The 13,361-nt window shown below is 35.1% G+C and overlaps 1 protein-coding gene across 1 annotated transcript; it reads right to left on the reverse strand.

Moving 5' to 3' along the window:
• Positions 1 to 8,913: 8,913 nt before the first annotated feature.
• On the reverse strand, positions 8,914 to 12,000 carry LOC132938948 (GATA zinc finger domain-containing protein 14-like). The gene is made up of 3 exons (XM_061005928.1): positions 11,974 to 12,000; positions 9,673 to 9,943; positions 8,914 to 9,524 (listed from the first exon to the last, which is right to left on the reverse strand). Exons 1-3 carry the CDS (start codon positions 11,998 to 12,000, stop codon positions 8,914 to 8,916), a joined length of 909 nt encoding a protein of 302 aa, XP_060861911.1.
• Between the last annotated feature and the right edge of the window lie 1,361 nt (positions 12,001 to 13,361).

Consider the following 13,361-nt stretch of genomic DNA (forward strand, 5'->3'; position numbering starts at 1 on the left):
TATTTATTTATATTTATAGAACCAACACCTAAGAGAAAGAAAAAGCAAAGTTGTTTAGTAAAAAAGAGCAAACAATCAAACTTGAAGAAAACAAAACCAAAAAAGAATACACCTTTAACAACTGAACATGCTCCTGTAACCGAGGATGTGACAGATGAATACCATCGCGTTTGGAGAAAAAAGGAAAGTAAAACAGATGTTCCAAGCTATAATTATTCTGAAGGTCCAGTTGAAGATTTATTTATTGATACAAGTCCTACTGGTGTTTTTTTGACTTTATTTGAAGGTATACTTGATCATATTGTATATCAAACTAATTTATATGGCACACAAAAAAATTTAAATTTAAATATAAATCCATATGAAGTTTTGAATTTTTTGGGAATTAACTTTTTAATGGGCTATTATAGGCTACCAAGTAGGAAACATTATTTGGAGTTGTGCACCAGATTTATCAGTTCCTTTTGTGGCTGCCACGATGACAAGAAATCTTTTTGATTTGATTTTGACAAACTTACATTTAAATGATATACTCTTATTACAAAAGATAATAAGGATAAACTTTACAAACTGAAACCTTTAATAAATTATCTTAATGAAAAATTTCAACTAGTATATCATGGAACCAACCAATTATCTATTGATGAATTTATGATTCTTATTAAAGGTAGAAGTACGTTAAAACAGTATAACCCGATGAAGCCTATTAAAAGAGGCTTTAAGTTATGGTGTCTAACAGACCAAAAAGGTAACATAAAAAAATTTCAGATTTATCAAGGAAAAGATGAACAATTAGAAAATTAATTTAAAGATTGTGGTATAGGTGAAAGAGTTGTGCGTCTTTGACAAAAAATGAATAGGGAAAAAAAACAATTTTTTTTCAATAATTTTTTTACATCTATACCACTGCTTGAAAAATTGAAGATTGAGAAAAGTTTAGCATGTGGAACAATACGGGCTCATAGAAAAGGTATTCCTATACTTCACAACGACTCAAAATTAGCAAGAGGATCTACAGATTACAAAATAACTGACTCTGGAATTGGAGTTTTTAAGTGGAAAGATAGAAATACAGTTTTGTTAGCATCAAACTACCATGGCACAGAAAAAACAAGCAAGGAGTGTCTACAGAAATACCTTGTCCCCAGATAATAAAGGATTACAACAACTATATGGGAGGAGTAGACCTCGCAGACCAACTGAGAGTTACATATGGAGTAGATAGACGGTCAAAGAAGTGGTGGCACAGGCTCTTCTGGGGTATGATTGATATTCTATTTGTGAACGCTTATATAATATATAAAGAACTGAAAGGCCCAATGACACTATTAGAATTTAGACACATTGTTATTCAAAGGCTAATAAATAAAAAAGAACAGCCAACTCCAGTACGAGGTCTCTTTCAAAGAAAACATAAAGAAAATAAAGGTCAAATGAATAAGCGCAGAGGAAAAAATTGGTCTGTTCCAAATGATGTAAGATTTTGGAAACCGCAGTATACACTGGATTAAATATGTAGATGAACGAGGAAGATGTGAGGTATGTTCAGATGAATGAAAAAAAAATTGTTTTAATATATTTCATGATATAAAATAATTCTTAGATGCAAATTTTTTGGAATTAAAAATAAGATAGTAAACATATGTATAAGATTTTAAATATTTGTTATTATATTAAATGCATATACATACTTTGATGAATTTGTATTATTTAGAATCCAAACATAATATTACAATTTTAAAAAATAATATAACTATACTATACTAGTCGATAACGACTCTTGGGGAGAGCCTCTCCAGCCCTCGTCTCCTGAACTCCTTAAGAGGTAACTCTGTTTGATTTGTGTACTTCATTGTTGTCTTCAGGTAGACTTGGTCTCTACCGACGATGCCAGTGTCGAATGTCTGTCTTCCGGTGTGATCTACCGGGACACCGGGGGTCGATCATTTCCCCGGTGGTGAGCTTGTCCGCGACCGCTTATTCGTCCGTCCCGAAGGTAAGGCTTATTTCGCGGCTAACCTGTATATCTACAGGACGTTCTCCAATCCGCAACCGGGAGACGCGCCCGATGGCATGCTCTAGCTCACGGGACTACAATCAGTTTATATTTGTTTTTGGCGTTGCTTTTTTTAAATTGGGTTTGAAGAGATTTACTAATGTTAGAAAAATCACAAATACCAAATAATCATAATCATGAAATTATTTCTTACAATTTAAATAGCTGAAATATCTACTCAACTAACTCAAGTCAATGCCGACGTACCGTAGAATCAGGGCCGTCCCGAAAGACAAATCATGGGGGGGGGCTTGATTCATTAATTTGCCAGCTCAAAAAAAAAAATTTTCTCGCTCCGCTCGAATTATAATTATTATTATTAATTTATTAACATACATCTCAATAACTCATAAACATAGGCATACTTATTATACACTATTCAATACCTATTTATTGCTCTTCACCAGTACATAGTCACTACCTAGTCAAATTAATTTTTGGATATTGGTCAGCATTACCAAAAGTAGGTACCTACACAAGATTAGGTAAAATAAAAACTTAAAACATACAATCTTATGAGTATTTAATCACTAATAATAAATTAATAATTATGCATGTATCACAATAAATAATAATATATACAATTTTTAAAATTGAATTCTTCTTTGTTTTATATTGAACCACTGAGTTGCTATTTTACTTACATCAACTGTATCTAAAATATCTTTTTCAATACTTATTATTTGATAACTGACACGAAAAGTGCTCTCTCTTTCATAGTTGTAATTTAATTACTTTCCAACCTTCTTCACCTTCTTGGACCCATTCTACCACGCTGTTTCTATCGCAACTTCACCTGCACTTGTTATCCAGCCTAGAGCCTGCTGTTTTTGACTTCAATTTTGCAGTTTTTGACTTCGCTTCAATCGTGTGAGTACCTACTGCGCTTTTTCTTCACGTGGTTATCACTTCCCCATCTCGGCAAAATCGTTTCTAACTTCAACTTGTTGGGTGCGGTGCTGGCTGCCTACCTTGCTCCTTAACTCTTACCGAGGTGGTTGTATATTGCCTTACTGCTACGCCCGCCTTGCCCACGCAGCAACACTCATTTAGTTGCCTATCTCTTTCGCCTGTTGTTACTTACGTCCACGTCGCCACTCCTCAATAGTCACCTCTCAAACAAATATGCCTACATCTCAAAAAACAACTCCATTATCCAAATTGGGCACCACCGCTGCAAAACCTAATACTCGTAGTAACTCGTCGTCTGCTCCGCTACCACCATCTCCTTCTAACAGTGACTTGATGACCGCCATTCTGAACATTCAAACCTTTCAATCAACGCAATTCGAAGAACTTCGCGGCTGCCTCACTAAACTTACTCATGATGTTTCTCACCTCCAGAAAGAAAACAATTCCCTTCACGCTGAGCTCTCCTCTCTCAAAACTAAATTCGACAACCTTGATGTCGGATCCACCACCCCAACAACTACCGCCTTCGCTGCTCAGCTGCTTCGCGAAAACTCTGAGAGCAATAAATGCGCTTTCAGTGCAATTCTCTACGGTATTACTGAATCGCGCTCTGCTTCTGCTGCGCTAAGAATTGCTGACGACAACGCCGAGGTGTCTCGAGTTCTGGAATCCATTTCTCTACCAGTGTCCAATAACTTTAAGGTAATTCGTTTGGGTGGTCCCAGTTCGCGCAAACCAAGGCCTCTGAAAATGATTTTTTCTACCAAAGACGAAGCCGCCAGTCTTCTCCGTAGTTACCGCTCGGCGATAAATACTGGCCTAAAGTTACCTGACAACCTTCGCATAGTCCGTGACAAGACAACTCTCGAGCGACAACTACTCCGCTCATTCCACGCCGAATTAGAACTTCGTCAACAATCCGGGGAATGAGACCTCTGTATCTCTTACATTAATGGTGTTCCCTCCGTTGTCAAATCCAAGCCAAAAAACTAACTGATTGCCGCCCTGCCTTTTCCACCAGTTACCTGCTTACTTATCTCCCTCATGCTCAAGACTCCATTCTTCTTTTACTAATAATTGTTCTAATTGTTATAATAGTTTTATTTCTTGTGATAACTTTGTTAATGAATTTATGTCTTTAAAAAAAAAAAATGTCTCTACCCCACCTTTATTATGTAACAGCAACATTATTCATATGTCTAATTTAAACATCTACTACCAGAATGTTCGTGGTCTTAGGACTAAGTTGGTTAATCTTAGGAGCTACCTTCCCTTAATTCTCTCTTACGATATTCTTATCCTCACCGAAACTTGGCTAGTCTCCGACATTTCTGATTCCGAGCTTGGCCTATTTGGCTTTCACATTTTTAGACTTGACCGGAACATTGAAAATAGCCCCCACTCTCGGGGAGGTGGAGTACTCATCGCCATCAAACCCAAATTCAACCCCCTCCCTGTGGCCTTAAACGTAAATAATACAGAGCAACTATTTGTTACAATCACTCTTAACTCAACCTCTATACTAATAGGATCCACTTATCTTCCACCGCTCTCCCCACTCTCTATAGTTGAATTGCACCTATCTAGCGTCGAACATCTAGTAACGACACTCAAGCCTAATACTATTATATCATGTGGTGATTATAACATACCTCAGGTTTCATGGTCGTCCGACAATCTTGGTCTCACTGCTTCTGGTTGCTCATCTCCTTTATCTAATGCAATTGCCGACTCTTTTTCCTTCTTAAACTTCTTCCAACACAACTACTGTTTCAATAGCAGGGGCAACACTCTAGACCTAGTCTTTTCTAATTCTAGCAAAGTGTCAGTTGTTAGAGCTCATACTTCCGTCCTTGCCCCGGACACTTACCACCCTCCCTTGTTCATTAGTCTATCTCTCAATGCCGAATCCATTGCTCAAGCATCCCACTCATTTTACGACTTCAAAACTGGTGATTACACCTCCATATCTCACTTCCTCAACTCTTTTAATTGGAAGTCTACTTTCTCTGCTTACTCCATTAACGATGCCGCATCCGTTTTTAATGACGCCCTTCTTACTTCAATCGATAAGTTTATCCCACTCAAATTGTTTAAAACACCTAAATTTCCTCGCTGGGTTTCCCCATTACTCAAAAACATGATTATAACCAAGAAACGTGCTCACATAACCTTCAAACGTTCCAACCTTGCTCTTGACTATACGATATTCTCTCAACTGCGCGCCAAATGTAAACGTCAGTCCAAATTTGATTATTCTCTTTACATCAAAAAGACCGAAAATGCCATCTCAACCAATCCTTCTCACTTCTGGAAATTTACTAAAGATTTAAAATCTAACCCTCCAATCCCTTCTACTGTTCATCTCCATGACGAATCAGCCTCTTCCCCTGTTGATTCAGCAAATCTATTCTCTAAATATTTCCTATCCGTTTTCAAGCCTCCTCTCCCCTCACCATCTAGTACCCATTTAGATAATCTATACCCATATAATCTACCGTCAAACTGCCACTTCAGTCTTGATGACGTCCATTCTGCACTTGCTTCACTAAAAAATAATAATTCTAACGGGCCAGACGGCATCTCTGCTCGTCTACTATATAGTTGTCGGCATGCTATTGCCGCTCCAGTCTTCATCCTGTTCAGACGCTCCCTAGACGAAGGCATTGTCTCCGATATATGGAAAACCTGTTCTATCACCCACATCTTCAAGGCTGGTGACCGCTCTGACGTTTCCAACTATAGACCCATTTCTATCTTGCCTCACCTGGCCAAACTCCTTGAATCCATTGTTTATTCCTGTATTAAAAGAAGCCTCAATCACATAGTTATTGACTCTCAACATGGTTTCCGTCCTGACAAGTCAACCATCACCAGTAGCATTTCTTTCACCACCTACATACTAAACAGTTTTGAAGCAAATAGTCAAGTTGACACAATCTTTACTGACTTCAAGAAAGCGTTTGACTCAGTAGACCATGGACTTCTCATTGCCACACTTGACTCGCTCGGTATCGGCCAACCACTCATCTCCTGGTTCGCATCCTACTTAACATCTCGTAGACAATTTGTTAAACTAAAAGGAGCCGTTTCAGAGTTGTCAGTAATTTCCTCTGGTGTTCCACAGGGAGGTCATCTGAGTCCTCTTCTTTTTATAATATTTGTAAACTCCATAGATAAGTGTTTCTCTTTGGCCAAGGTTCTCCTATTTGCGGATGACATAAAAATTTTTTGTAAAATTGACTCACCCTCTGACTGCCTTTTATTACAAGCCGAATTGGATGATTTCTTCGTTTGGACGCGTCACCTTAACCTGCCCCTCAACTTGGACAAATGTCACGCTATGACTTTCTCTAGGAAACGTAGCCCCTTACTACACTCATACCACCTTGGCAGCTCCCCCCTCTCTCGCGTCCATCTTATCAAAGACTTAGGCTTCTTTCTATCGCCCACACTCTCCTTCAAACACCACTTAAATGTCACTGTTGGTAAGAGCTTGAAGATCCTTGGATTCATCAAACGAAACACATCCCACTTTACCTCCGCCACCTGTCTCCGTACCCTCTACTTCAGCCTTGTCCGTTCCATCCTCGAGTAGGGATCGGTAGTTTGGTTTCCTTATCTGGCCTGTGATCAATTGCGTCTGGAACGAGTACAAAATCGTTTCCTGTCTTTTGCTGCCTTTTTATTAAATATTGAGCACACAGCTCATGATTATAACGTTATACGCTCCACTCTCAATATCCCAACTCTGACATCTCGCCGTAAACACGCAGATCTCATGTTCATCTCGTCTATCCTCAATGGTACTATCGACTCCCCCGACCTACTAGCCACTGTTTCATTTCGCATTCCCTCCTAATCTACTAGACACCATTCTCTTACATTCTCCATTACTTTTTGAAATTTTTGAGGTGCATTAGTTAAGCCAAAAGGTAAGCGAGTAAATTGGTAATGTCCCGTTGACGTTGAAAAACTCGTAATCTCTTTAGAATTTTCATGTAATTTTAATTGGTGAAAACCTGACATTGCGTCCAAACAAGAAAAATATTTGTTTCCTGCCAGTGTGTCATAAATATTTTGTATGATGGGTAAAGGAAATGCTTCTTTATGAGTTTTTTCATTTACGCGCTTATAATCTAAGACCATCCTATATTCTGAGGCAGTTATATTTTTTGTGCCTTGTGGCTGTCCTTTCGGTACGAGAAATACAGGTGATGAATATGGACTCAATGAATGTTCAATTATACCGGCTTCTAATATTTCCTTAGTTTGTTTTTCGATTTCTTTAATTTCTGAAAGACTTAATTTAAAATTTCTCAAATTTACTGGTGTATTGTCCGTTAATTTTATTTCAATAGGCTCCGTATCTACTTCACCTAGATCCCATTTAGATTGTGAAAAAATATTTTTATATTTATTTAATAATTGTATTAATTCGCCTTTTTGCTGAGTTGTTAAGTCTGGGTTAATATCAAAATGTTCACACGTTATGTCTGGAGATATTTTTTCAAGTTTTTTTGAATTCACTATCGGGTGGTTATTATTATGCATAATATCAGCATTATTAGATATATTATAAATATTCTCACCTCCTAATATGTCATTACATTTGTAACGAGAATGTAAAATGCTGTGTCGTGATTTTAGTGATGGTAAATCGTAGACAACAATAGAGTTTATAAAAGCGGTATTAATTTCGTTTGAAAGGACCCCCGGCGTCCAGTGATTTAAATTATAAAAAACAGATACATATTTTCTCTCAGGTTTATAATATGCTAAAGCTGTGAAATTATTATCGCTAGTTAGTGTTTCTTGTATTACTATCAAGTTTAAATTATAATGATTTGTGACAGCTGCTAAATCTTCGGCTTCTAACCATATTGGCATTTTATATTTTGTTAATTTTAACAAGTCTGTGATTTGTTTAAAATTTACATTTATTTGTTCATTATTTAAAATTTTTAATAGTAATAAAATAAATGATACTTATGAAACACTAAATAAATCAATAACTTCTTTAGCTTCAAAGCTCGTTAAGCTTGAGAACGTACCATCGGATGGTAATTGTGGTATACACGCGCTATACTACAATTACCATCCGATGGTACGTTCTCAAGCTTAACGAACTTTGAAGCTAAAGAAGTTATTGATTTATTTAGTGTTTCATAAGTATCATTTATTTTATTACTATTAAAAATTTTATCTGTTTCACATAGAGTTACATTGTTTATTTCAAAATGTTTTTCTATAATATTTTTATTATAATCCCCCCACTCTTCATAAGGGTCATGAACTTGTTTAGCTAATTTTTTTAACAGTATAATATTATCATTTTGCTCGTTTAAAATTGAATTATTTACTTTGGTATTTCTAGTATTTACTTTGATTTTATTTTCCTTAGTTTCTGTAGATTCTTTATGTTGTTTAAAACTATCGTCTACAATTTCACAACTATTTAAAATATCATTTTTAGCTCCAATTTTAAATTTTACTTTATTATTTATATTTTTGTACATAACTATTTCTTTATTAAAAAAATCTAATTGTACTCTATATTTACTCAAAAAATCTGTACCAAGTAACGCTGGTCCAGCAAGATTAGAAACTAATACAAACTGGATTGGGCAAATTAAATTGTGAAATAGTATATTAATATCCATTTTTCCTTCTACTTTTAGAATCGAGCCATTAGCTGTATGAACTCTAACATTTTTTGTATCGATAAAGGCATTTTTTATTTGAACTTGTTCGATGTTAATAACAGAAATAGTTGCACCTGAATCTAATATGAAAGGGGTTTCTTTATTATTTATAAATCCAACTACTTCTAATCTAATAGCTAGAAATCTGTTCAGCATTCCTTTCATTTGAATTTTTAAGTGCGTCAAAATTAGGATTTTTCATAAAATTGTCAGGAGGTAGCCTAATGTCTACCTCACGACTTACATGTTTTTTTGATTATTAAATGTTTTTTTATTCGATGGATCATTATTTTGACCCGAGTAAGGGCCTTGGTTGGTGTTTTCGGGTAAGTGATTCGATTGATAATGATTATTCATATTATTATCTGGCTTATAATGCTGATTTGAATAATTAAATTTTTTATTATCATAACTTTGGTGTAGTGAATTATAAAATTTACTTTTATTAACATTATTCATGGTATGTGGTTGTTGAAAATTATTATTATTTTTAAAACCTGTGTTACGATTTTGATTACCCGTGAACTGCCTGTTATTAAAATGTTGTTTACCATTAAAGTTTTCGTTTGACTGGTAATAATTATTTCTATCAAATTTATTATTCTTAAAATTATTTGAGTCGTTAAAGTTTCTTTCTCTATTTGTATTATAATTCTGATATTTATTGTTATTATTGTTATTATAATTATATCTTTTAAAATTATTGCGATTATTATTTGTATAGCCATTATTATTATATGATAATTGATTAGCAACAAAAGCATTTTGTTCTACCAGTTTTTGATTTAAAGATTCTATTTCTGCTTTAAGAGCATCAAAATTATGAGTGTTATTTCGTTCATTTACCGTTGCTTTGTGTAGGATTATTTATGATATAATTTTGATAGAATGCCTTTGCGCTTTTTTTGAGATATATTGGGACATACATTATTTTTTTATCATCAGACAACTCATTAGCCACAGATATCAAATTATAATTTTCAATAAATTCGTTGACACATTCGTCTGGTTCGCCACTATAAAATTCGGGTTTAAAAAAAATTGGTTTGGACATGTTGAAAATTTCTAGTCTATCGTTAATATTAATTGGGTCAGCTAAATCAGTATCCCTCTTTTTTGAACGCGTTATAACAGGTGATCTCCGCTCGATATTAAAAGGTTTAGGTATAAAATCTGGATCACTATCGTTATCGTCCTCACTTTGATTTTTGTTTAAAATAGATCTTACTAAAAGTCGTAATTCTACGGTTTCGCTATTTTTTGAAAATTCCTTATTTAAAAATCGTAAAATTTGTATTAGATCGTCTTTAGATAAAAAATAATAAAGGTACAAGGATTTAGGTACAGATTCAATCTTTTCCTCTAACGACTTCTGTGTAAATTCTTCTTTTTTGAGTTTACTTGGAAGTTCTAACGAAAAAAGAATTCCAAAGTCAAGTTTAGCGATTTCTATAACGTCACTGGGTAATTGTATATTCCTACTCTGAGAAAAAGCTTCAGCGATCTCTGAATACTTAACTGTTTTAATATAAGATATACATACGTTTGGCGTTAAACTACAGACATCTATAGACTTATCCAAGCTTAAAATTGACCAAGTACGTTGAGAAATATGAATGGTTTGATTATTACCCGCTCTTTTAAAATAATACTGAAACATTTGCTAAAAAAAAATAGATTTTTATAATTATACTATATTGTTTAAATTAAAATTTTTGAAAATAATAAATAATGTGGCTTCCAAATTAAATATTGTCATTAAACAAACAAAGACGCAAACTTTTCCTTGATAAGTACCAAAATCGATATAATTGTGCTAGTAATTATGAACAATTATGGGGGATTAAATATTTGTTAAATATTTGACCGGTGCCTCCACCAAATTGCAACACACCTCCTCGGCTGTCAAACCCAGTGGCTGTCGATATTTATACCTAACTCTATCCAGTTAAGGAGTAGTTGGTTGTCCCACTACACGAACCGGTCCTTAGATCCGGGTTGTTGAATTGATATAAATAAAGTTTTCTGAGTTATATTTTACAGGTCCTAGAAACTTATGACCTGCGTTCATAAACTAACACAATTAACACGATATAGCAACGAATACAATGTTTTATTCAAGACTAAAATAATTATAATATTATAACCAATAAAATACACTATCACCTGAGTAACCCTGTTCTTAAGGGTAGTATATTGAAGATAACAGGAGTAGCGGAGTACGAGTTGAACAATACTGAATTATTATAATTTAACTATTAGGTACGTTATTATATACTTAAAGTTAATCAATTAATTACGTTTAATAATATTATAAATATGACTATAGTAGACTGATGTATAGTCTCTATTTCACGGTTCAAAACTCGACTGGCTGCTATGCCAATAATATATATGCTCGTACTCTACGTTCCTGTTTTCTGTTTACCTAAGCAAATTCGCCGAGTGCGACATAAATGACGAGTCAGTAAACTGCGAATCGTTACACCATAATCTATATATATAAAAGGAGACAAAAATGTATAACATTGCATCAGTTGAGAACGGCTGGGCCGATTTATTTGATTTTTTTTTTAAATGATAGAGAATGTCGGGGAGCGGGTTTATAGCATAAATTATGGACCTAACTCCTGTGTTCAGAATATTTAGAGACAAAAACTGATTTACGCCAGTGGCGCCCTCTAGCAGGTAAAAATATAAATAATAATAATACAAATATCGATAATAGCAGGGCTTGAAATCGATTTTAAATATCGATAAAAATTGAAAAAAAAATACAAAAAAAAAAATATATTTTTATATTCTGGTTGATATACATTTTTGATTATAGACACTTATAACTTTAGAGTAAACAAATATAATAGTTGGCACATTATTCATTATACTTTGGAACATATGTTATTTATGAATTTTTTCAATCAAAAACGACTGTATTGTGTTTTGGAGAGAATTTTTATGCTTGAATCATGCCTCCTATGAGAAGAACAAACATTGGAAGGCGTACACGTAATGCAAGAAACTGTGATAATGTCAAACGCAAAAGGAACGGGCAGAAGCAAATGAATTGAGACGTGCTCATAATACACAGGCCCGTGCTGCACAAACGCTGCCTCAAATTTGACAACATGTTAATATAAGAAGAAGAAGTTCAGATGTAGCCTTGAATTGCGTTGCTTTCGAACACGATTCCGCAGTCGCTTACAAAGATTTTTTGTGTGTTGATATCAGTTCATTATCTATATAATACATACACTATAAGTTTCTTTGGCTTATGCTGCGCTGGTGGCAAGGTCAAATTACCAGTTTTAGCTCAACCACCAGAGCCATTGTATTCGTTTCTCTATGGAAATACAATCTAATCAAAACATTTCCTGGCGAACACACAAAAATTTAACGGTAGTTTTCAAATGACGTCAGTTGTTGAACAACCAGGCTACAACCCGAGTTATAAGGTAATGGCGTTTGTAATAATAACACATTTTTTTTTTACAAATGACCATTTAAATATTCAGATTCAAGGACAAATTCACCATCGAGCAGGCGCTTTGTTACCACAACCAAACGAAGATCATAAGTTCCATCATAATTCCTTCAGTTATATTTCGTTGGTCATTCGGAAAATGAACTAGAACAGCGGTGTTAAATTTTTCTTGCGAATAAATGTGAAATAATCGGACAATTGCAAATTCTTCTGCATGAGCATAATGAATTGGTCAGATTGTTCAAAACCGCATTGGACACAATGCATTCTGACGACCACAAAATCATTATCAGAGCAGACAAAAGACGCAATGGAAGTCATGCAAGACAATTCAATGCTCCCACTATCAATGAAGTCGCAGTGGTGATTGTTGGCGAAAATGTGGCATCACGCGATATTGTTCTTAAGCGTCGCGATGGTGGACAATTGCAGCGCGTGTACGAGACTCATCGGTCATATGATGCACACTTCAATACCCGTTGATGATCTGTCGAGGAGAGGATGGCTATTTAAATATAAAGATGGTCAACCTAATGACAGGTTTGTTTACAGATCATCATTTCTTTTTCATACTATAACTAAGTTTGAATTCATATTTCAGGAGAAGAAACGAATAAAAATGTCAGCTCAATGAATTGTTATGCATATCGATTGATGATTCGACAAGATGTTGACAATCATCTATTGAGATATCGCTGGTTGTTTCAACAGTACTGCGTCGACATGTACTTCAGGTCGAAACGGAGCGTCTCAATTTCATTCGCTTCAATCAGTCAAAGTTACGATCAGATGAGTACATCTACTTGCGTAATGCCATCGCTACCGAAGGAGACGCGGCCAACATTGGTCGTTTGACTAATCTCCAAGCTACTCATATTGGAAGCCCGCGCCACATGCATGGATATGTTCAAGATGCGATGACATACGTGTGGAATTACGGACGCCCTGATTTGTTCATCACGTTTACTTGCAATCCGAAATGGCCCGACATTACAAATCAGTTGCTGACAGGACAAACACCAAGTAATCGACATGACATCACTGCACGAGTATTCAAATAAAAGATCGTAGTACTCATGAATTACGTCGTTAAGCAGAAGGTCTTTGGCGCAATCCGTTGTTGGATGTACTCGGTTGAATGGCAGAAGCGTGGTTTACCACATGCGCACATTCTGCTTTGGATGTTTGACAAGGTCCGACCAGATCA

This window comes from Metopolophium dirhodum, chromosome 2 (assembly GCF_019925205.1).
Source record: "Metopolophium dirhodum isolate CAU chromosome 2, ASM1992520v1, whole genome shotgun sequence".
NCBI classification, from domain to species: Eukaryota; Metazoa; Arthropoda; class Insecta; order Hemiptera; family Aphididae; genus Metopolophium; species Metopolophium dirhodum.